This window comes from Eublepharis macularius, chromosome 6, assembly GCF_028583425.1.
Source record: "Eublepharis macularius isolate TG4126 chromosome 6, MPM_Emac_v1.0, whole genome shotgun sequence".
NCBI classification, from domain to species: Eukaryota; Metazoa; Chordata; class Lepidosauria; order Squamata; family Eublepharidae; genus Eublepharis; species Eublepharis macularius.
The window spans coordinates 60,819,547-60,844,813 of NC_072795.1; the positions used below are offsets into that span (position 1 = coordinate 60,819,547).

Genomic DNA, 25,267 nt, shown 5'->3' on the forward strand with positions numbered 1-25,267 from the left:
AAATGGCTGCTTTGGAGAGTGGACTCTATGGTATTATACCATTCTGAGTCCCCTCCCCTCCCCAAACTCAACTCCAGGCTCCAACCCCAAAATCTCCAGGAATTTCCCAACCTGGACCTGGCAACCCTACTGTGGAGCCTGCCTGCTTGCACTCCCTCTCTCTGACTGGTCAGCTGTGGAACTCTGTGTTCTGAGGTAAAAATCAGGGCCGATTCCAGACGGCCCTTCGCATCGCGAAATGTCGCACGTCGTCGCGCAGAAAACGCAAAATATCGCATTTTTTCGCGTGCGTTTTGCGCGACGTTGTGCAAAACTCGCGTGAGAAAACGCATTATTTCGCGTTTTCTGTGTGACGACGCACGACGTTTCGCGATGCGGAGGGCCGTCTGGAATCGGCCCAGGTCAAGGAAACTGCAGACAGTTGAAGAAAGACGGTACAAGACTCCTGAACAGGGATTTTATATAAAAAGCAGTATGGCAACTGAATTTTTAAATGTTCATGGGGAGATGCTGCATAACCTTTCTAGGGACCATTTTGATGTGAGTCTCTCACATGAACTTGCCAAAGTGCCCACCACATAGGGTTGCCAGCCTCCAGGTGGTAGCTTGAGATCTCCCAGAATTACAACTGATCTCCAGCAACCGAGACCAGTTCCCCTGGAGAAATGGCTGCTCTGTAGTGTGAACTCTATGGCATCATACCATATCATTGGTATGGTGATAAAGTATGCATGATTTTAGCTTAAGGCCATCACCTCTTACCTCCCCCAAGAAGCCTCCTAGCAAATGTTGTGCAAGATATACCGATGCTAAACGGAGGAAGCGACATAGAGATGCGGCAAAGAAATATGCACATCGTACTCTTGCAGTGCACTGAGAAGCAGTGGCCAAGTACCAGCAAGTCCTGAGTCCGAGGGAAAGGTGACCATCCCTGCAGGCCTGGGCACAGTAGTGATGACCCTAGCAGACCTGACAGCCAAGATATGCCCTGATATTGCCACTATCACAGAAACGTCCATGGACTGGCTGTGCAAGCATGCCGTTCTGTCCCCCAAGAACGACAAGGCTGCCATCATTAATGAAACACAAATTAACTGCCTCGAATGGGCAGAAATGGAGTACAGACCTGTGGACTCAGTGGTGCAAATGGATGACGCGGTCCACTACCCCATGGAGTTCCTCAACACGCTGAACCCTCCTGGCTTCCCAGCCCACAAGCTTCTCCTCAAAGTGGGGACTCCAGTGATGCTGCTCCGGAACCTCAATCTACCCAAATTCTGCAAATGGCACTAGACTGTGAGTGAAAGCCCTCCACAGGAACGTCGAGGCCACATTGTTCCCCGGCAGTGCTTGGGGGTGGAGGGAGTCAGTATTCATACCATGCATACCACTCATACTATCAGAGAACCCCTTCAAATTCAAGAGAGTGCCGTTCCCCCTCAAGACCTGCTTTGCTATGCTGATCAACAAGTCCCAGGGCCAGACACTGAAGGTGGCAGGAATTGACTTGAGGGAGGACTGCTTCTCAGATGGGCAGTTCTATGTGGCCTGCTCCAGAGTGAGCTCACCCAGCAAACTGGTAATCCTAGCACCTGAGGGGAAAACCACCGACGTGGTCTACAAGGAGGTCCTTCAGTAGAAAAAAAAAGGTTGTATGTATTTTTCACTTTATTTCTTGCACTACAATCTTTTCCTTTTAAAAATCTCTTCAATAAATGTTACATTTTGAAATTCACTTCATCAGTTTTAGGCATCAACATGCTTCGCTTTATTCAAGCACTTTTGTGAAGCTCAGATACTATGCTATTATACTACAAAACCAACTCAAACACACACACCCCAAACCAAAAAATGTTACATACCCATAAATATTATAACTGGATTTAAAGTAGTTAAATACTGTAGTGAAGCACAGGCATCAAGCTAGTTGAGTGTAAAGGAAAGTATTGTTCTTGGGAGTGGTTGCAAAAAGAAGTTTAGGATGATTAAGGATATATGGAACTGGAAACTCAAAAGCAAATGGTTGGAGAGCAGTGGAAACTGGTGCAGGATGCAAAAAAGACAACAAAAGAACAGTGGAATTAGTGCAAATACATTTGTAGGGGGGTTGTTCTTTAGGAGAAGAGAAAGGGGGAAACTTTCTAATGGGTTGATCCATTGCAGACCTACTCTAGTCTAAACTCATTTATTACAATTGGCTTAGACTGGCATGACTCTGCATAGGATTGCACTGCAAAAGACTTAACACCTGATCATGATGGGTTCTGTATTTTGTTGTGATATTGCTATCGTCATATTCTGGTGTAATAACTAAGTCTAACACGTTTGCAACAAAGGTGAGAAGTGTTTGGAGCTAAGAACAGATTTTCATAGCCACAAATGCTAGATTGCTGTTTAGTAATGGGGGAGGAGAAAAGAGAGTGGGACATCTACCATTATGACATTCCCCTGTTCTTAGGAAGCAGAGAATATCGTCCAAAAGATCAAACAGCAGCAGTACGCGGAGTTGCTGTGTTGTGACCAGCTCCTCATGGAGAAGAGGGATCAAAAAGTGTTCCTACAGTTTGGTAAGATATAACTCTGCAGTCAGCTCTTTCTACTCCCTTCCCCTTTCCTCCTTTGTGTGGCCATTGAAAAACACTCTTGAAATGGAGTGATAGCTGAGAGCTGATGCATAATTTATGGTTGCTTTAAATTGCTCTGTAAAGCAGCTGTCTCTGAGTGGTAAACCATTTTTGTGTGTGGCATAACGGAAATTATTCTATGTGGCTGCAGTGGCATAACAGAAATTGTTCAGCCCTCTGGTAAGAGTGCACACTGGCAGCTAACGAAATAGTGTTTGCAATGTGGAGCAGCTAAGAATGTGATGACTGTTCTATGTATACTATCAGCTCTAGATTTTAAGGTATCAGTGATAAAAAAATAATAACAAGCCACCTTTCTGTTTCAGATGAGGAAGAAATAACTTTTGCTCCAACCTATCGCTTTGAAAGGAACACCAGGGAAAATTATGTCTACACCAAGCAGAAAACGACAGGAGTATAACATATGTTCTGACCTATTGCAATGTTTCAAATAGATTCTCTTGCCAGACCATTTTTCAGGGGCGGGGGGATAATACAGCAGAGGAAATATAACTGGGAGCAAGCTGAGGACTTCCTTGACAACAGAGATCTTCCGTCTAATGAAGAAATGCATTCTTGATGTTGATTCTCTTTTTGTTTGCAGATGAAATACAATTTGCCATCCTGGTGTGATCGAGTGCTTTGGAAATCATATCCCCTGGTGCATGTGGTGTGTCAGTCTTATGGTGGGTAGATAAGAGATTGAAAATAGCAGTAAAGCTGGTTTGTACGGAAATGATTCAAAGCAGAATCTGTAGAACCTCCTTTCACTGCCAAGTTCTCAATAACGGATACATAAACCATTATATTTGGAGCAGGATGGTCTGAAAGGTCTGGGCAATATTATGATTCTTAGCAGTGCCTAACTGGTAAAAAGAGAGGCGGTGGAGCTCAAAACAGAATATTCTGCAACAGTCTTCATTTGTTAATAAGGGCTGTAGCTCGGTGGCAGAGCGTGCTTTGCAGACAGAAGATTTGAGTTCAATCTCAATACTTTCCAAGTAAAAGTTGCTCAACTGTTTTGCAAAGGACATCCACTTGACACCCTGGAGAGCTGAGAGCTGTCAGAGTAGAAAATACTGGGCAAAGTAAACTGATGGTCTGATTTAGTATAAGGCTGGACCTAACATTCAAAAAGCCCTCACTTCGATCAATTCAAGCTACTCTATTAGAACATCTACTTCTAAGGAAGAACAGCTGAAGTATCCATGACAGTTGCTTGTGTGGATATCCCATCTCCCTGAATCAAAAGCCATGTAGCATGGAAGGATTGTTATTTAATAAAACATGCAAGTCCAAAGTTCTTGTCTCTCGTTCTCTCTGTGTGCAATGAATCCATTCAGTCCTCAGTCTCCATTGAAAAATTCTCCCTTGGGCCTGTTTTGATAACAGGACGGACAAAGACATTGCTTTCTCCCTGTTTGTGGAGTCAAGGACAGAGCCCCTTAGAACTGACTGCTTTTCCTTCTGCTGGTTGGCAGGATGTACCAGTGACATCATGACAAGTGATCACAGTCCTGTCTTTGCCACATTTGAAGTTGCAGTCACTTCTCAATTTGTCTCAAAGAACGGTGAGTAAATGCTGTAGCATTGTGGGCTTTTACTTTGCGTTAATAAAGGGATATGTTGTGGGATGTATGTTGAAGGAAGAATCTAGTTCATTAACAAATCTTTCTGTAAATGACTTTTACCTAAATGAGTGTTCTCTCTCCTCCTAGAAGCCAAGTACACAGATTCCCTGGGACAGATTGAATTCATGCGCTGCAGCGCCACTCTTAAAACAAAGTCACAAACAAAATTCTACATTGAGTTCTACTCCAGCTGCCTAGAAAGTACTGTTCCTCCCCTCTTTTTTTCTTTATTGTCTAGAAAGTCATAATCTAGTTTAGGTTATTTAGTGGAGGAATGTGTTATGGGAGGTTCTTTTAGCTTATACAGTATTCCGACTCCAAGCGCAGGAAAAAAGCAACCTTTATATTTATATAGGCATCTCTTGTTTGTTGTGTTCGCTTGACATTTGGCAGAAAGTCCTTCTATTTTTATAAGGATTTTATTGAAAGATTTTTCAATGTCAGATCCAAGGCTCAGGTGCTATTTGAATAAATGGTGCATTAAAATAAAGGTTTCTTCAGTTATCGTTATCTTTTAGAAATGCTTGATGTGTACACCTACAATAATATATTTTGAAATAACAAGAATGTATCTGTGGATTTATATAGGCAAGCATGCCAGGCAGGAAGCTAGGACTAGCTGCAGACCTTGCCACTCTGGGAAGCTTTGGACAGTTCTCTATCTGTCTACTACACAGAATTATTGTGAGAGTAAAAAACAGATGTGATAACTACATTTTAAAACTTTGTAGTTAGATATTTGTGCATCAGTATGTACAAACCAGGCTCCCTGATTATTTAAAGTCTTAAAGATAATGAATCCCATAGATGAGTCACCTCCAGCCCTGCCCCCTTTTGAATTGTATAATGGCAATATACAGTATCTGCCTTCCCCAGGAAGGCATTGGGGAAGGCAATGGCAAACCACCCTGTAACAAAAAGTCTGCCAAGAAAACAGTGTGGTGCGACATCCCCCCATGGGTCAGTAAGGACTCGGTGCTTGCACCTTTACCTTTACCTAATATACAGTACATGGTTAGATATGCTATATGCTGCTAGCAGTGTTACAATACAATCCTGAACAGTGTTAATACCTTTCTAAGCCCATTGACTTCAATGGATTTAGAATAATGTAATTCTGTTTAAAATTGCACTATTAATCTGTTGTGTCGTGTTTTTGTGACATCCTAGGTCAGCCTATGACACCAGCATAACATCACACCTTGTACCATTGTGTTGGCACAGAATGCATTTGGTGTTATAGCAGCTCATGTCCAATTCTCACAAATTTCTTATAGATAGCCACATCCCTTTTCTTTGTCTCCAGAATGCACAAATAATGGTTTTCCACAACAGACTTCCATATTTGTGTGTGTGTGTGTGTGTTTAACCAGTGACTTTATAACAGACTTCCATCTTGATCAAGAAGGCTTGCAGTGGCCTAGAAAATCAGTTAATTGCCCTTATGACAAACAATTCAGATTTTGCTTTTGCCATGGCCACCTCGTAAATCAGCTGAGGGTGGGGAAGCACAGCAATGTACGCATATGGTCAGCCCATATTTTTCTTTTATTTCTTTGGGATGAACAGCTTAAATCTTGGGTGCTGCAGGTTGATTGAATTGTGAATTAGACTAATTGAGTTCTTGGACGGCTAAGAATTAATACCATTGGAAGGATCCAGTCATTGTCTTATGACAGTTCCAGAAACAAGACAGTATATGGGTGCTTTAAATTAAATTCCTGAATTTCTGAGTTTGAGATGCATTTATGTTATGAGAGATGACATTCCCAAAGTGTGCTGATTATGCTGTCCCCTGTCATAGGGACAGAGCTGAAAGAGAGGTAGCATGCTTCTAATGTACTGTTCCCATTATATTCGTGCCACAGAGGTCTATTAACCCAGCGCCACAATTTTTTTTTACTATATAGAGATTTGCATACATTTCTATGGAAACCATGTGTTAGAATCTTAAATTAGAATTTTCGAAAATGTGCTATCTTGAGTGGCGTAGGAAGAGCTGTCATGTTCTCCTTATCCCCTTGTCCATGCATTCACAGAGCTTCCTAATGCCTTTCTAATTTAGAATGAAATAATAAAAAATACAGCCCAGAAAGGCCATTTACAAAGGTTATATGTTCATTCAGAGTCAAATCACATATGCTCAGGTGCTTGCCATTCCTGTGTCCAGAACAAGAAACAATTAGCAACCTTCCTAGGCTGCCAAGGTTTAAAAAAAAATATTTTTACAATGTGTGTATGCATGTTGTGTATTTCTCAGCTGAAATTATTTTCTTTTCTAACACTTGCAGGCTTTGTGAAGAGCCAGGAGGGAGAGAATGAGGAAGGAAATGAAGGGGAACTGGTGGTAAAGTTTGTAGAAGGCCTTCCTAAGGTATCTTGGAATATGTTTTTGTACTTATTTTAACAAAACTTTATCTGTAACTTGATTACAGCAAATCTGTACTGTGCTATATTTTAAAAACTTATTTTAAAATTAGTGTGAAATAGAACACTAGTTTATACATCTGGAATTACAAATCTTTAAAAAAAGCAATCACAAACCTCAATCTGTAAACTGAGTGTAGATTTTCAAAACCAGGGCTTTTTTTCTGGGAAAAGAGGTGGTGGAACTCAGTGGGTTGCCCTCAGAGAAAATGGTCACATGGCTGGTGGCCCCGCCCCCTGATCTCCAGACAGAGGGGAGTTTAGTTTGCCCTCCGCGCCACTCCAGCGGCACGGAGAGCACTCTAAACTCCCCTCTGTCTGGAGATCAGGGGGCGGGGCCACCAGCCATGTGACCATTTTCAAGAGGTTCTGGAACTCCGTTCCCCCACGTTCCCCCTGAAAAAAAGCCCTGTTCAAAACTGTATACAAAAGCTAATTTAGAGCTCATCCATAAGATTGGGGTAAATATACTCCTAAACAAAATTAATTTTATTTGCATAATTCATGTCTCTATTAATGTGATACCTTGTCCCCAGGGCAGGATATAGATGGGGGAAATCACTTCCTGCACAGCTTTGCCAATGTCAGTTTCTTTTCTCTGCTACTGAGGAGCAGAGAAGTGAACTTGACAAGAATTTTCTTTTACATTGGAGCTCCCTCCACTCACCACAATAGAGAAGTGGGTACATAAAGCCTTAAACATTTATTAATAGAAATAGAAAGGTCCATAAAATGTAGCTTTGCCGGGTGTTTGCAACTTTTTAAAGTTGAAGCCGCTGAACAAGCATACTCCCCCTGTTTGAGTGCAGGAAAGTGCTTTGTCCCTAAAGCATAGGATGGGGGAGGGTATTGAAATAAAAGCTTTATAAAGATGCACAATAATCACACAAGCATATGGAAGAGGAATCATGTCACTAGTTACACTCTCAAAAGGTTCTTGTGACATTAACATATCCATATATCCCTATAGCAATTGCAATAGCAGGGGAGAGCTTGGTGAGATGAGAGTGGAAAAAAACCACATTCTTCAGCAACAACATTTGGTAGTTTGATTGCTGTGAGTAAGCAGTTTCCCCACAACAGGAGCGTTATTTTGACGGAAAACAATCTACAATGTAGATCAAAAATCATACTTTAGGGAGATACTTGTCCTTACAGAGAGCCTATAAAATGTCCTGTCAGGTCTCTGCTGAAAAATCTCCATATGATCCTTATAGTACATGAACATATGGGTAATTAAAAAGCTTGGAAGAACATGTTGAAATGACTCTTCAGCTGGTGTCCATAGAAAGATTTCCAACTAAGCATTGCAGAGAGGGCTGTAGAAGCCCCACAGTTGCCTTTGTATGGTGAGCAACATTCCAGACAACAAGCATGGGAAGGAGCAAGACTTACTGGCTGTCGATCCTTCTACTTAACAAGGTTATGTTGGCAGCCTGTGATGAATACACCTGTCTCATGTCCCCTCTGTACTTCAGCTCAGAAACTAGTGCTGGGTTACAACTAGAACCATTCTTTATAACTGGCTCTTGTGGCAATCTTTGGTATACCTATGGATTTATTAAAGTATTATGTGACCAAAGAAATTAAATTGACAGACTTTCTGCCTAAAAAGAGTGCTGATAAATCTGGATATCTGCAGCTTAGGTGCATATAATAGCTTTCAATTTAGGATAGAATGTTGCTTTCAAATGTTACATAAAACTCATTTAAAATAAATAACCCCCACCCCCTTTCAGTGCAATTCTTTTAAGTATTTCAGTCTGTAGACTGAAGCTGTCTTCAAAAGCTATCTTCAATAGCTTTCTACTCTTTTCTGTTTTGTCTGCATATATCCACTTTTTCCCTGTTTAAATTGCTTTATGTAATTGCATGTAGATCTTTCTTTTGCTTCCAATTTCCTTTCATTTTTTTCTTAGAGTAGTCTACATTTTCCTAGCATGTGTTTTATCAAACTTAATTGCCTTTTATCACATTTTGCCTCATTTCACATCTAATCATCTCTGATATGTTCCCATTCATTTTCTTTTATGTCAACTCACTTTACATGTTGTGCTACAGCATCCCATCTCAGATGCTTCCAGTTTCCATTCTCATTTCACCTAGGATCCATGCTACACATCAATTCAGAGCTATACTTTTGGATATATTGCTATTCCAAGATCTTCTAAGGGTTGGATCCCTTCTGCTAAGTTGGATCCTATAACTCTATTATGCAAAGTCTTCCTTCAGGGTAGAACATCTTCCTTCACTGGAGAATGACTTTTTCTGATGGAGAAAGGCTTCCTCTGACAGAGAAAAGTATTTCTTTGTTGAAGGAACTCTATTATTTTTGAAGGTGTTGGAATAAGTGACCCAACATGCCTGGACATTGGGGGCGGGGGGCAATGCGTGCCACTCTGCGGGTATGCATTATTCTCTTGATGAGCAAGTTGCTTCCCATTGTCTAAAGTGGGAATGCCTCTCTTGACTCCTCGCATCTTTCTGTGTCCATTGTGAGAGGTTTCTCTATTCCCCTCCCCCCTTTCATTCTCCTCATGGCTTCCAAACCTGCAGGATGCACCTCTCTCTCTCTCTCTCTCTCCTGCCATACACCCATGCACGCAAGATGTTGGACAAGCCAGCCATACTGATAGGGAAAGTTAATTTTAAACTAGGATTCTTTCTTCTCCAGGAAATGCTGTGAATTGAAACTACCTCAATAACTTAAGTTCTATTTTTTTCTACAATTTAATTGCCTGAAGAATAATTTTTCTGCATGCTGAGTTCACACTTTCCTGACTGGGTAACTCTGCTAAACTATATTCAATTAATAGCTCATCTCAATAGGATTATCAGGACCCAAAGTAAAGCTAAGAGTTTAACCTGCAAAAGGAAACTTACCCGTTTGATTGCTTTCTGCCTGAAAACAAAAGAGCCTTAATAGCCTTGCAGGCAATGGACCAAGAGGGGAAAAAAACACCTGGCTGCATGACTTACAGTGCCATCCTAAAAAAATTTAATCCAGTTTAAGGTCATTGAAAGAGCCCCATAGCACAGAGGTGTAAGCTGCAGTACTGCAGCCCAAGCTCTGCCCACGATGTGAATTCAATTCTGGTGGAAGCTAGGTTCAGGTAGCCGGCTCAAGGTTGACTCAGCCTTCCATCCTTCCGATGTCAGTTAAATGAGTACCCAGTTTCTTGGGGGTAAAGTGTAGATAATTGGGGAAGGCAATGGCAAGCCACCCCGTAAAAAGTCTGCCAAGAAAATGTGATGTGACATCCCCCATGGGTCAGTAATGACTTGGTGCTTGCACAGGGGACTACCTTTACCTTTCTTTAAGCTCATTGAAATCTGTTTAGAATTATACTGCTAGTGACCATCCCATCTCCCTGCCTGCAAAGTAAGAAGAGTCCCTTTTGCATTGAAAAACAATGTCTTGCTGACAAGACTTCCTGGAGAAGCTGAACGGAGAAAATTATGATGCATGCAGGGCTCATTTGGAGGTGGAACGCACAGGAACAGCGTTCTGGTAGATCTGAAAAGAGGTCACTTGGGTTTTGGCCCCGCCCATGTGATTCCTTTTCCTCCAAGTGCAAGCCGAGTGGTGCTGGGCTCCAAAGGAACGTAAGCTGCTTGGATTCATTCTGCTCTGCTGCTTTACTTTCATTTGTGACTCGTGACGGGGGTGAGGGAGAGAGAGAGAAAATGAGTGAATGAGTGCAAGCCGGGTGGTGCTGGGCTCCAAAGGAACATAAACTGCTTGGATTCATTCTGCTCTGCTGCTTTTCTTTCATTTGTGACTTGTGATGGCGGGGAGGGGGGAGAGGAAGAGAAAATGAGTGAATGAGTGCAAGCCGAGTGGTGCTGGGCTCCAAAGGAACTTAAGCTGCTTGGATTCATTCTGCTCTGCTGCTTTACTTTCATTTGTGACTCATGAGAGGGAGGGGGGGAGAGGAAGAGAAAATGAGTGAATGAGTGCAAGCCGAGTGGTGCTGGGCTCCAAAGGAACTTAAGCTGCTTGGATTCATTCTGCTCTGCTGCTTTACTTTCATTTGTGACTCATGAGAGGGAGGGGGGGAGAGGAAGAGAAAATGAGTGAATGAGTGCAAGCCGAGTGGTGCTGGGCTCCAAAGGAACTTAAGCTGCTTGGATTCATTCTGCTCTGCTGCTTTACTTTCATTTGTGACTCGTGAGCAGTGGGGGGAGAGAGAGAAAATGAGTGAATGAGTGCAAGCTGAGTGGTGCTGGGCTCCAAAGGAACATAAGCTGCTTGGAATTAATGCTGCTTTATTTTCATTTGTGACTTATGAGAGAGAGTGAGTGTGTGGGTGCAAGCAGGGCTGGCTCTCCAGAGGAGCTGCTTTGAGTTCATTCTGCTTTAAGGAAATACCTGGAGATTTTTGCGGAAAGGGGCCTGAGGGGTGGATGTTGCCTTCTGACACACTTCCGGTGATGTCAGGGGGTGTGGCCTATGCTAATGAGTTATGCTAATGAGTTCCTGCAGTTATTTTTCTAGGAAATGACCTCTGGATGCATGGTTATGCAGACTATAGATTCAGCTCCAGGAAGAAAAGGCATATTTTGTCATTTTTGATCCAAAAGCAGATCATGGAGATGATTCCAATTCAGATGATGCAATAGAAATATGGAATGATGCAGATGCCAAAGTCACAGTTACAAGCACCTTAGGAAATTCCCAACTGGTACACATAAAAGACCAGGAAACAGCAAAAGGTGTGACTTACAGTGAAATCCTAAACAGAGTTAGTCCAGTCTAAGTCCATGGATTTAGGATTTCACTGTAAAACACTTAGAAAGATTTATGGAAAATAGAATTAATGCATTCAAATTGCTTTATTTAGAGAACTTTTTTCAACTAGGCTGCAAGAAAATGAAAATGCTAATGCTCATATTGAACATTGTTAAATCTCATTGATGAACTAGCCATTGCTGGTAAAGTGCTGGATGAATAATTAAAAATTGAACTGTTTTTTAAGTTCTTTACCAGAAAGTTACTCTGCTTTTATCTCCAGTATTACTAGGAACGATATTACATTAGAAGATATGTTGGGTCAGATAAGAGCTGAATATTATAGACAAAGGTCTTACCGTTGTCAGACTGTGGCTTGCTAAAAGTTGCAACTCAGCCTGCCTCTTGCAATAAGACAAAAGTCCTTTGATTTCAAAAGGCTTTACTGGAGATAAACAACCATTAGAGTACACATTCCAAGATACACGGATCTTAGCTGCACTTGAAAATTGTTACGAATGCTAGGCAAAAGCTGAGGTACAGAATAGCAGTTCCCTGCAGGCCCCATCCTCCCCCACAGTTCTCAAAACAATCGGCCCGAGGGTGAGAAAGTGAAAGTTTCTCAAGGGTGTCGGAAAGGCAGACATATATAGACATAACATTCCTCTTCTCTCTGTAAGCTTTCATGGGAAGGCTTGCCACCTGCAAAAGAAACACTTAATATACTGACAGGATTAAAATGGAGTCTCTTTGGCTTAAACACAATCAGAACCTGACATTCTGCCCCGTCTAAAATGTTCTTCCCCCAGGTTTAAGAGGATATTGAGTATGAAAAGCTTTTAACAATTTAGGGGCACGAATATGAATAGATTCCACCCATTCATCATGTCCAGAGTCAAAATCCTTCCACCTGATGAGATAAAACAACTTATTGTGTCGAATTTTAGAGTCCAGAACTTCTTGCACTTCATAGTGGATCTGGTCATCAATTAAAGTAGGTATTGGTGGAGTGGTGGTGTGCCATTGATTTGCAGGGGGAACCTTTTTTAACAAGCTGATGTGGAATGTAGGATGGACTTGACGTAAATTTTTTGGTAAGTCAAGTGCTACAGTGACTTTGTTGATCACTTTGCGAACAGGAAAAGGTCCCAAAAATTTGAGAGCCAGTTTACGGCTTGTTTGAGCCACTCTTAAGTGCTTTGTTGAAAGATAAACAAGATCTTCTGGATGCAATTCCCATTCGGCCACACGATGGCGATCGGCGTATTTTTTATAATCCTGTTTGGCTTTTTCAAGATTGGCTTGAATGAGAGTCCATTGCTGCGCAGCCTCTCCCCACCATTCCGCTACATCTTTGGGAGCTGTTGGAGGGGGGAGAGCTTCGAAAGGAAAAGGTTTAAAGTCATAGCCATAAACTACTTTGAAGGGCGTTTCCCCAGTAGAGGCATGCACGCTGTTGTTATAGGAAAATTCTGCCAAAGGCAACAAATCAGCCCAGTTATCTTTTTGAAAATTAATATAACAGCGGAGGAATTGTTCTAATATTTTATTAGTTTTTTCCAATTGTCCGTCGGTTTGCGGATGATGGGCGGAGCCAAGGCCTTGCTCCATGCCCATAAGTTGAAGAAGCTCCCGCCAGAAGTTGGCAACGAACTGTCCGCCGCGGTCAAATATCACCTTGGATGGAAAAGAATGTAGTTTTACAATATGTTTCATAAAAATGTCCGCTAGTTTCTTTGCCGACGGTATGGTGGTACAAGGAATGAAGTGGGCTTGTTTTGAAAATAAATCCACTACGACTAATATACAGGTGTGGTTCTTGGAAGGAGGGAGATCAGTGATAAAGTCCATAGAAATGATTTCCCAAGGTCTGCTTGGGGTTTCAAGGGGTTGTAATAGTCCTGGAGGTTTTCCTTTTCTAGTTTTGGCGCTGAGACAGATTGGGCAGGATGCCACATACTGGGAGACATCTTTGTGTAAGCTTGGCCACCAAAATTGTCTCTGCATTAAGTGAAGCGTTTTCAGATACCCATAATGGCCAGCAGTTGGGGCATCATGACAACGCTTTAACACTTCCTTTCTTAAGCTAGCGGGTACATAAAAACAATCGCCCCAAAGCCATTCCCCTTGTGCAGATTGAGTTAGTTTATCTTTAGGTATATTCTCCCCCTCCTTCTCCACTTCGCTTTTCAGTTTTTGTCTCCACCCTTGATCCGCTCGAGTATGCTGTGCTGCGCGACTGCACGTTGTGACCACGCCTCCGAGTTGTGTTGGCGAAAATACTGTGTCTATCGTTTCCTCCCACTTGCTCTGTAGTTGCCCATCTTAATTGTTTGGCATTCAATCTCCTGGGGCTACGTAATGCTTCTAAATTTTTGTGATCTGTCCACACTTCAAAAGGATGATGGGCCCCTTCCAACCAATGTCTCCAAGAGGAGAGCGCTGCTTTGACTGCAAACGCTTCCTTTTCCCAGACATTCCAATTTCTCTCCGATTCTGAGAACTTGCGTGAGAGATAAGCACAAGGTTTCAGGTTATTGTCTTCCCCTTTTTGCAATAGAACTCCCCCTAACGCCGTATTGCTGGTGTCTACCTGCGCAACAAATGGGCGATTTTCATCGGGGTGCTGCAAGACTGGTTCTGATACGAATTGCTGTTTTAACAGGTTAAAAGCTAACTGGCACTCTGGAGTCCAAATTAATTTGGAGGTGGGTTTCTTGGCGTGCTCCCCTTTGTTCTTTGTCTTTAGTAATTCTGTAAGGGGGAGAGTTATTTGGGCAAAATTCTCTATAAATTCTCGATAGAAACTGGCGAACCCCAGAAAGGATTGCAGTTCTTTATGGGTAGTAGGGGGTTGCCACTCTTGCACTGCTTTAATCTTGCCTGGATCCATTTTTAGCCCATCTTTGGAGATGCAGTATCCCAAATAACTGAGTTCAGATTTGTGAAATTCACATTTGGACAATTTGATGGGTAGTTTGTTGTGCATAAGGGTGGTTAATATTTGTCGAACTAATTTCACATGTTCCTCCTCAGTTTCTGAATAGATTAAGACATCATCTAGATAAACGACCACTCCTTTATATAGGAATTCATGTAAGACTTCATTGATCATGGACATGAAAACTGAAGGTGCTCCCGACAAGCCAAAAGGCATGACCAAATATTCATACTGCCCTAAGGGCGCATTGAACGCGGTTTTCCATTCATCCCCCTCTCTTATACGAACGTGGAAGTAAGCATCTTTTTAAGTCCAATTTCGTAAAGATCTTACCTTGGGCCACGACGTTGAGCAGATCTCTGATGAGGGGAATTCGATATGCGTTCGTGGAGGAGACAGCATTGAGTCCTCTGAAATCAGTACATAGTCTTAGCCCCCCATCCTTTTTCTTGACAAACAGTACTGGGGCTGTATGAGGACTATTAGCAGGTCGGATAAATCCTCTTTCCAAATTGGTATCAATAAATTTGCGTAGTTCCTCCCGTTCTATAGGACTCATTGGGTATAGTCTGCCCTTGGGCAGGGTGGCTCCCGGGAGGATTTCTACTGCACAATTGGTCCTCCTATGAGGAGGTAAGGCGTTTGCTTCTTCTTCAGTGAAGGCTTGTAAATATGCTCTGTATTCTTTTGGTATTTGGTTGATTTCTTCCTGGGTTAGTAGAGCTTCCTCCATCCGGGTAGGATTGGTACCCCGGTTTTGGTTCCATTGGTGATTTTTACAGCCATCTTGCCAAAATGTAATGCTCCCGCCCGGCCAGTCAATGTCTGGGTTATGATCTCATAACCATCGGCTACCTAAGATTAGAGGGTATTTGGCGGTAGGGCTAATCACAAAGGACCTCGTCTCCCAGTGTTGCCCCATTCCCGTGATTACAGGTATGGTTTCGGTGGTCACTGGGTTCATGTTGGAGCCATCCATTTGTTCGAAGATGACTGGTGTTTCTAGTTCCTTCATGGGAAGTACTAGTCCATTGACCAGAGTGGGTGCAATGATATCTCTGGAACATCCTGAATCAATAAGTGCTTGTACACGAAAATGAGTTTTCCGCTCTGGGTTGACTAAAGTAACTGGCATGAACAGAATGGACCCTCGTGGTCTTTCCACTATGGGAATGGACGGTGGTTTGATCTGTTGTTTGGGTCCGCTTACGACAGATCCATCTCGTTTCCCGAACTCGGGCTGTCGGGTCCTTCCTCCCCAATTAAAGTGGTTGGATCTAAGTCCATGACTTCTTCCAATTCTAATCCTTTCTCAGGAAGATTCTGGTGGGTTGCACTGCGACCTCTGGCAGTTCAGGGAGCCGGCGTTGGGCGGTACGGTGGGGGAAGGGTGGTAGAGGTTGTATGTTCTGGCTGGAGCGGAGCTCGTTGCACAGGCCTGAGTGGACATTGCGCTGCGTAATGGCCGCTTTGGCCACAATGTAAGCACAGTCCTTGTCGCCATCTAGCTTCTCTCGCTCCTCTTGCTGCGTATCCTGCTCCTCTTCCCCCTCTAACAATTATCGAAGTTCTTCGGTGCCCCGTAGCCTGCTGTTGTTCTACAAGCCGTACTTCCTGCATACGGTTTTCCACTTCACATGCCAATTGGATCCAACCCAATAATGTTGGGGGATTGTCTTGCATAAGAGCCCAGTCCAGCAATTTAGGATTCATGCCTTGTTTAAACAAAATTATTTTTGTGGACTCCTCACATCTTGGGCATTTGGCTGCTAGCTGTCGGAATTTAGTAACATAGTCCCTGGCCGACACATTGCCTTGCCTAATGGTTTGCAATTCTGTTCGGGCTCTATCTTCTTCCAACGGGTCCTCATATTGAGCTCAGAGAGCTGCTTCCAAGCCTTGCAAGGTATCTAATTCCGGGGGCCCCAATTCATACAAAGTTACATACCATTCTGCCACTTTCCCTTGCAGCTGGGATCCTAGGTATTCGATTTGACTAGCTTCGTCTTCGAACAAATGTCCCCAACGATTAAAAAACTGCAGTGCTTGTACTAAGAAAAATCCTAGTTTTGAAGGATCTCCGTCAAACGTAGCTTCCAACTTTACCCACCCCATTGGTAACTCCTGAGGTCTAGCAACTGGGGCTGGAGCTGGTAACGGGTAGTACTGTACAGGCACTGGCCTCGGTCTGGGCTGTGTGTCGGGTTGCCGCGGAATAGGTTGTACTGGCGGTTGTTGAGGTATCGGCTGCGGGGGACCCTGCGGTCTCGGCTGTGGGGGACCCTGCAGTCTCGGCTGTGGGGGACCCTGAGGTACTTGCTGCGGGTGAAAAGGTTGCGGTGCTGGACCTCTTGGAGGAGGAAAATGAGGCGGTTGTTCCCACAGTGGCGGGAGTCTCGGAGGCTGTTCTTGGGGCTGAAGCGGTGGCTCTCGTGGTTGAAGAGGTTGCTCTTGAGGTTTAAGAGGGGGCTGCTTTTGAGGTCTGTCCTGGTTCCCGTCTCTCGGGGGTCCTGGAGGGTGATGATTATCATCTTGAGGAGGCCCCTGTGGGAGATCCTCTGGTAACACGTCCGGTGGACCTTGGGGAGGGTCCGGTGGTGGCGTCACCAGTCCTTGTTGATCATCCTCCAGTAAGACCAACGGTTCCCGGTTCAACGGGGGGACCTGACCTTGTGCCGGCGTTAATACCGGTGGGCCTCTCGGGATAGGCGCTAGCTGTTGGGGGGCTACTACGCCTCGACCTATCGAGACCCTAGGACACTCTCCAGCTTCTTGTCGCGGCCCCTCACCTCTTCCCTCCATGACGAGTACTGATAGCAAGTGCACTGCGTGGGCCAAGTTCTCCTCCATAGTGCCAATTCTATCTTCCAGTCTCTGTACGTGAATTGGCACCGAGGTATCTACATCCTCATATGGCAATTCCTGGGGCATCTCCGTTGGGAATTGTACTGAATCCACATAGTCCTCAGAGGAGGTGGTAGCACGGGACCAAGGTCGAATCTCTCCCATTCCGGTGGCCCCAGTAGTTTCACTTTCCTCTGATATTCCAGCGAGGATTCCTTTCGCTAGTCCCGTCACCGCTGAAATCCCCGCATCAACAGCTAGAGTTCGGCTCTGTAGTTGCTGCCAAGTTTGATTACTTGATTCGTACTGCCCCATCCACGTAGCAACTTCGGCATAATCCCAGCTCATCAAGTCGCGGCGGGTGGTCTCCCAATCCTGGGTATTCTCTGTACCCCTGGGGTCCCATTCTTCCAGTTGATCAGGCTCTTTATTCCACATATACCATGGCTGGTTGCTGGCCCACGCCTTGATTGGCGTTCGGGACTGTTTGGGAAGCTCCCAAATAATGCTAGGTCCTTCCTCCATTGACGAACCGACCATCCGTCTCACGTCAATGAGCGACCTGGAGAACATCGTGCTTGCTCTCCTCTCCCTCGTTTCTCTAGGCCTGGAGCCCCACTGCCTCGGTGTAGGCAAAGATATCAGGGGTTCTGCCGTCGCCCATGGTCGAGCTCCCAAGTCCCTCCAGACGTCCTGGGTGCCAGCTCTGTCGGGTACAAGGGGATACACTGTAGCAGGACCAGACTCCATTCCCCCTGGAACGGGTTGATTTGTTGTAGTAGGTTCCACTCCTCCCATGCTGGAGACATATGGATCAAACAAAGGGTCCCTGTCGGGCTCGGCCTTGGTATCCGTCTCCTCCGGCCAAGGCATTGGAACAGAGGTGATTCGTAACAAAATGTAAGACTGTGGCTTGCTAAAAGTTGCAACTCAGCCTGCCTCTTGCAATAAGACAAAAGTCCTTTGATTTCAAAAGGCTTTACTGGAGATAAACAACCATTAGAGTACACATTCCAAGATACACGGATCTTAGCTGCACTTGAAAATTGTTACGAATGCTAGGCAAAAGCTGAGGTACAGAATAGCAGTTCCCTGCAGGCCCCATCCTCCCCCACAGTTCTCAAAACAATCGGCCCGAGGGTGAGAAAGTGAAAGTTTCTCAAGGGTGTCAGAAAGGCAGACATATATAGACATAACATTCCTCTTCTCTCTGTAAGCTTTCATGGGAAGGCTTGCCACCTGCAAAAGAAACACTTAATATACTGACAGGATTAAAATGGAGTCTCTTTGGCTTAAACACAATCAGAACCTGACAACCGTGACCAGAGCAAAGGCAAAAATGCCTCAAATTACATGGTGAGAGAGGCCAAGCCCAGAGGACAGGGACTAGGCAAATTGACCACAAAGAAAAAGCCAGTCTCAGAGCCAAGCTACAAGTGACGCCTGACACAGGTTGGACACTTGTCAGCTTCCCTCAAGTTTTGATGGTAAATGTAGGCATCCTGGTCTTGCAGCTTGGCTCTCCATTTAATTGAAGTTTACAGAGCAGCAGTCTATGGAAGCGAGAACATGTGGTCGGGAGGGGATTGCAGGCATCGGGTTCTTGCTGGGTGCCCCCCTTCCCCTTCACTGTGTGTGTGTGTGTAGGTTTCTGTAAACTTCAATTCAATGGAGAGCCAAGCTGTAAGACCAGGGTGCCTACATTTCCCATCAAAACTTGAGGGAAGCTGACAAGTGTCCAACCTGTGTCAGGCATCACTTGTAGCTTGGCTCTTCAGAGAAAGAAAAGAATTTCCCCACTACTTCAAGTGAAATAAACCAGGTCACCTCCAGAGGGAATGCTTTAGCAATAAAAATGGGAACAGCAACCATGCTGGAACTAGCAGGTGGCCTCAATCCCAACAGGAGGAAGACTTGATAGAAGGGAGACTAGGATCCAGCCCTATGTCTGTTGAAATCAATGGGCTCAGAAGGGTGTATATCTGCTTAGGATAACACTACACAATTTTTATTTCCCACTAACTCATGTGCTCAGATGCTAAGGGTTAGAGATTGCCATTGGCTGTGTTGCTCTGCTCTTAAGTGTCTCTGGACTCTGGAGTAGGACTGGAAAATCAGGGATTTGGAAACTAATATTGAAAGGAAGAGTAGTCCAGAAGAAAGAAGTGAACAGGAAAGGACCATAAGGACAAGAGGAAGGAACACTAGAAAAGGGGAAAAGGAGAGGATAAGTCTGCATAGCCAGGATCTGCAGAGATGAGAATGACTAACATTCACAAACACATCTGAAATCATCATCCAGATCTTTGGTTTTGGGTCTCTGGTATCCAATAATGCTGTAATGGACATTTGCCACTGAAAACGTTAGTGTATGGAATGAAAAATAGAGTGGATAATGAACCTGAAAAATCTCTACTTTGTATCAGGTGGAGATTTTTAATATAATGAATCAGTTAATCAATAAGTTGTGCTTTTTACAATATCCTCAACATATATGCCTGACAGCTAGTATTGTATAGCAGCTAAGAAGGTGAGACAGAAAGCAGGAAACTCCCACATAAGAAACTGATTTAGCTTATAATATTCTTTTAAAAGCTTATGAAGCATTTTAAATACTAGTATTATTGTTTGGAGGATGCTGAACGAACTGTGAAAACATACAGGTTTGACCAAACTCACCCAGGTTCAAAATCTCTATTCTACCTTGAAGCTTCCTGTCTTTCAGCCAAACCTACCCCACAAGGTTGTTATAAGGAACTAGTGGAAGGGAACCCTATCTTGAGTTTATTGGAAGAAGGGTGGAATAAAAATGTAGTAGAAAAAAGTTGTTGCCTAGCATGTAGTAAAAGTTATTACTAATTATTAAATGTTTTAATGGGAGGCTAGCTGCCTACTGGTGGTGTCTGGAGAAAAGAGGCAGTGTTATGGTTGTTAAGATGGCTGCTGGTGCTGTATATGTAAATAAAATAAGTTGAGTTCTTTAACAAGCGGCTGGGATCAGTTCTTTATGGAACCAGGAGTATCTCCCTAAAGTCACATTATAATACACTCCAACTAAAAATTGCCACTATGGATTATTCAGCTAAACCTCCCGTTGATTAATCTATCTGTTACATGGGCTAAAGTGCACTACTCTAGAAAAAGCCATGACTCTGTTTGCTGCTTGTGTTTATGAAGCAGTAGAATGAAAAAGATAATGTGGTGCTTCAGTGGCAATACTAGTTACCTGTTGTGGTTGCTGCCTCTGCCGCCACAAATCACCTGTGTGTTGCTTCTGATGTTCATTCTTTTTGCTCTCAGAAGTGCAACTGCAATTCATTCCAAATCATTGATGTCAGAGAGAATTGTACGTTTGCCATATTGTAAAGCAGACAGAAATAAGCCCGCTCAATTCCTGGATTTTCATCATACCTTTAACTGAGGGCTACTTTACATATTATGTTTTTTAGGCATGGGCTCAAGATCTAACTGCACACCTAAAATATAATGTGAACATATATATCCAACACATCTATTCATCATAGATCTGGCTGCAGTTGCCTGTCAATGGCAAACCCAGGTTTCAATCCTTGTGAAATACTTTTGAGTACAAGTCCCTGAACAAAAAATACAGCATCAGAATTCATCTTTAAAAGGGCCTTAGGCTAAAATCATGCATACTTTATCTGAAGTAAATTACTGGAATACAATAGGCCTTTCTCCTATGTAAATACCGACTTTCCTACTTTAACATAAAAAATATTCACAAGGAAAAGGTACTGCTCATGGAGAGGAATGTGAATAATACATTTGCTTCTCTCATTTGACTGAACTCTTTGGGCTTTTTCTTGCAGCTGACTCCAATTATTTCAGACCCAGAGTATCTACTGGACCAACACATTCTGATCAGCATCAAGTCATCAGACAGCGATGAATCGTATGGTAAGCCCTTATCCCAAAGGCTTGTACGTGAGTCAACCTCTACTTTTCAGTTAGATCACTGAGAGCGTGGGGGGAGAATGACAGCAGAAAGCTTGAATGACAGCTTTGGTGCTTTATTTTCTGCTATAAAAATGCATTTTAGCACATGTTGTAAGAGGTGACTTTATGTACTCATGAGGGGCTTTGACTCTTAGGTGCTTTTCCCTGTAGGTTTATCTACCCCCTCCTGCTACCCCAAATCCAAGCTACTTAGTGGACATGCATTTTGCTGGCATTGGTATCCTTCTCTACGGCTTTTTCAGACTTTCTCACCTACAGGCCACAGATCAATCCATTTCCATGTTTACACCAGGGTTGGTCTACTACAGTGAAGTCCCAATAGGCATAGCCCCCTAGGAAGTTCTGTTGTGCATTGATCCTACTGGATCAGAACAAATGTCCATCTCCACCTACATCCTGTTTCTAGCAGTGGCCAGGCAGATGCTTCCAGGAGGCTGACAAACAGGAAATTATTCAGATATACACAAGAGGTAAAATCGACAATTATTTCCAGTCCTTTTTTCTGGGTACGTTAGTCCTGTTTGCTCAGAAAAATGAGAGGAATATGTTGTCAGCTTCCTCATTATCTGAACTCATTCCTTCCTTGTTTCCTAGGAGAAGGTTGCATTGCCCTTCAGAGTGGAGCTACAGAATCCCAAGTCCCTATCCGAACTATGCTAACACACCATGGGGAGATGACAGGAGAATTCCAAGGAGAATTCAAGCTACAGACTTCCCAAGGCAAACAGAGAGAGAAACTCTATGGTAAGACAATGGCTCAAACACAGGTTACTTCTTGGCCAGGAAAGGTCTAATATGGTGCCTGAGAAAAAGCTTGTTTTCTTTTTCTAGCAGCATTCTGGGCTACAACCAGCCCAAACTGATGATGCGGGACAGTGCTCTGAGTGGTAATTGGAAAAATTGGCTTCATTCCATCATACGGTCCTTGTATGATCCTTTCCCCATGTTAATACCCCTTAGCCTCATTGGATTTTTCTCTTCATTTACAGACCATTTCTTTTGATAGTCTGTCCTAGTTTTTTGTCAATTTAAGAAGCTGAGCTGCATCAAAAACCTAGTGCGGAAAAGCCCATTTTTCTCAGGGTCAAATTACATGGTACTTTTTGTCACAATTTGGGCCTGAGAGAATGTCACTTTTAAAGCTGGCAGGAGCCAATTTCACTCAGGAAAGTAGAATGGCGGGGGGGGGGGGGTGGAGTCTCCTGACCTCCCTCCATGGCTTTTTCCTGAGTAGAAACAGCCTCAGTGAAGCATTATTTGCATAACTTGGGAGTTGGATGGGGGAGTATTCTGAGCACATGCATCTTCAGAGTTATACAGATAATTCCCCTGGAGCTCTTTCAGCTCAGGAAAAAGGTGTGGAGGGGAGGCAGACCCCCCCTCCCCCACTGTGCCACTGTCAAATTGGCTCCTGCAGACTTTAAAAGTGGCATTCCCTGCAGTCTTGATTCGAGAACTTTGATTTCGAGAACTTGATTCTCGAAAGCTTACGCTACAATAAAATTGGTTAGTCTTAAAGGTGCTACTGGACTCTTTTTGATTCCCTGCAGTTGAAGTGTGATTGAGATGAAAGTGAGTCTGGTCCAGGGAACGCATTGAAATAAATATTGTGTTGTTTGGCTCTCAGAGAAGTTGGAGGAACAGACACAGTAGCCACCTGGTAGTCCCTGGAAGTGTTCTGTGTTTGCCTAGAAACCAAAGAAGGTGGCCTGTATATTTAGTCTTTTCCAGAATATACCTCAGACTCAAGGGAAAGAGGAAACATGCACTTCAAGAAGCAGCCATGTAGCCTAGCCTCACCTCTCCTGAGAGAGGAACAAGAAGGGGTGGGAATGCATGTAGATGATCTTTTTGCAGGAAACATTTATTATGTGAACAAGACCAAACTATTGTGAAGATCACAAAGGACTGGTTGCATCTGACGAAGAGAGCTGTGGCTCTCGAAAGCTAATGCTACAATAAAGTTGGTTAGTCTTTAAGGTGCTACTGGACTCCTTACTATTTTGCTACTACAGTAACATGGCTAACTCCTCTGGATTTATGACTCTGATAATAGAAGAGATCAGTATTTTTTAAAAATAAAGACCATAAGAACATCTAGTGTAGTTTCTGTACTCAAAAAGTATTTTTACTCTGTGACTGTCTGAAACTTACAAGAGATGCACAGAATCCAGTTATAATTTTCCCTTCTTGCTTTGAAGCCCAAGAACAGAGAGAGAGAGAGCCCTCTACCTGATTGTCAGCAGAATATATTTCCACTTTTACCATTATAAAGCTAAGAAGTGGCGATCTCTTTCTTCACAGTCAGATCTCTTGAAAATGGGCAATGAAGCACACAAGCAAACAACAGGCTCCAAAATACAAAGATAATAAATGCTGTTGTCACTGTTTATCTGCATACTGAAAACATCCCAAATAGGATCAAAAAGAAAAGTGTTAATGTCATTTATTAAACATGCCTGTTGGAGTAATATTATTCTCTTTATTCTGAACAAGGACATTCCTCCATGACTTTCTATTATAGCAGAAAGGTTGTAGCCGGGGTATCCTCAAGGACCTGCTGGTATTATATGTTTTGAATATTCAGTCTCTCTCACAGCTACATGGATAGAAATATTCTGCCAGAGGTTGAGGAGAGCAATTTCTTTTTTTCCCCCTTCCAAAACTTTTATTTGAATTCAAACAGTATACAATAAAATACAATTTTTTATAACATATAGAAGATTATAATCATTATCATTGGAGCGTCCAATTTACATTACACTATATATATATAATTGTCACTTTGTGTAATCAACATTTCTATTTGCTTATCACCTTGAGTTAAGGAGAGCAATTTCTGACTCACTGACTAGCTGTACCTTGGGCCAGGCCAGGCCAGGCCGGGCTGCTCCAACCAGACTCCTCCTGTGGCCAATGAGAGATCACCATGGTGGGCAGCAACTCTGGACTTCACTTTGTTTCCCTCCCTTGCTAGCTAAGGTGGAAGCTTTGCCCTTAGAGTGGTGCAAGTGCCACCACGGAAAGGTGAGGAAGAGCCTTACCTTAGTCTAGGCCTCACTGTATCTTACTTTGGGCACCCTCAGCCTGATCCATACCACATGTAACGTGGATAGTTTCATGTGGGTATGTATGTTGGTCTGCAGTAGAACAACAAGATTCAAGTCCAGTAGCACCTTGAAAGCCAAAAAGATTTTCAGGGTATAAACTTTTGAGAACAAAAGCTCCCATTATCTGATAAAAGGAGGTTTGACTCCTGAAAACTCATACTCCGAAAATCTTGTTGGTATTTAAGATGCGACTAGGCTTGAATTTTGATGTAACATTGAGGAGCTAATGATTGAAGCACTCAGGGATGCATTTGGCTTGCGAGCATGGTGCAGGGGGAGGAGGGGCTTCAGCCTTCCCAAGCCAAAAAGGCCATGGGGGAGGCCCTGTTTGCCCCACTGGGGAGATCCATGTGTACTGACTGCAGTGTCACAGTGCTAGGTCTTGAATATTACGTACAATTGTTTAACTGGCTAATGTTCATAAATAGTGTTGAAATGGGGAGATGCAACAGAGCTTCTAAGAAATGTTTAGCTTTAAGCTGATAAACCTGAATTGTAATCCAAAACACTAAGCTAGTGAACATGTGCTCTCTCTGTCTCTCTCTTGTGATTTTTTTTCGTGCTTCAGACTTTGTGAAGATTGAGCGGGATGAGTCTGCTGGACAGAAACCAGCGAGAGGAATGTGCAACATAGACCATGGCAAAGAATGGGAGTCCACAAATAGGTAGGTCAGCAAGCAGCTGGTTTTATATATGCCAAAATAAGTTAGCAGTTGACTGCTAACATGCCTTTAGGTGGATCTGCATCTGTCAGAGGTAGAAGAAACTGGAGAATAAAGATCTAGGAAAGCTGCTTCCATGTACATTAATAAACAGGAGCAGACAGGAAGTTTTCTCTGAGTTAAAATGATTGATGCAAGACTGGCATGGAGAAAAGAGTTCCAGATTAATATAGCCAGATCTCAGATCTAGTGTTGTGTAGTGGTTAAAGTGTCAGACCAGAATCTAGGAGACTGTCTTGCAAAGCCTCACTCTGG

General features: G+C 43.4%; 1 protein-coding gene across 2 annotated transcripts in view; it reads left to right on the forward strand.

The window, feature by feature from the left end:
• INPP5D (inositol polyphosphate-5-phosphatase D) overlaps positions 1-25,267 on the forward strand; it is a 112,295-nt gene that overhangs the window by 71,481 nt on the left and 15,547 nt on the right. For both annotated transcript variants that reach the window (XM_054983732.1, XM_054983734.1), the window contains exons 16-24: positions 2,459-2,567; positions 2,951-3,039; positions 3,229-3,310; positions 4,106-4,195; positions 4,343-4,456; positions 6,547-6,629; positions 21,033-21,120; positions 21,775-21,924; positions 24,859-24,955. In XM_054983732.1, coding sequence (XP_054839707.1) covers positions 2,459-2,567; positions 2,951-3,039; positions 3,229-3,310; positions 4,106-4,195; positions 4,343-4,456; positions 6,547-6,629; positions 21,033-21,120; positions 21,775-21,924; positions 24,859-24,955 — 902 coding nt within the window. The remainder of the gene's footprint in view (positions 1-2,458; positions 2,568-2,950; positions 3,040-3,228; positions 3,311-4,105; positions 4,196-4,342; positions 4,457-6,546; positions 6,630-21,032; positions 21,121-21,774; positions 21,925-24,858; positions 24,956-25,267) is intronic.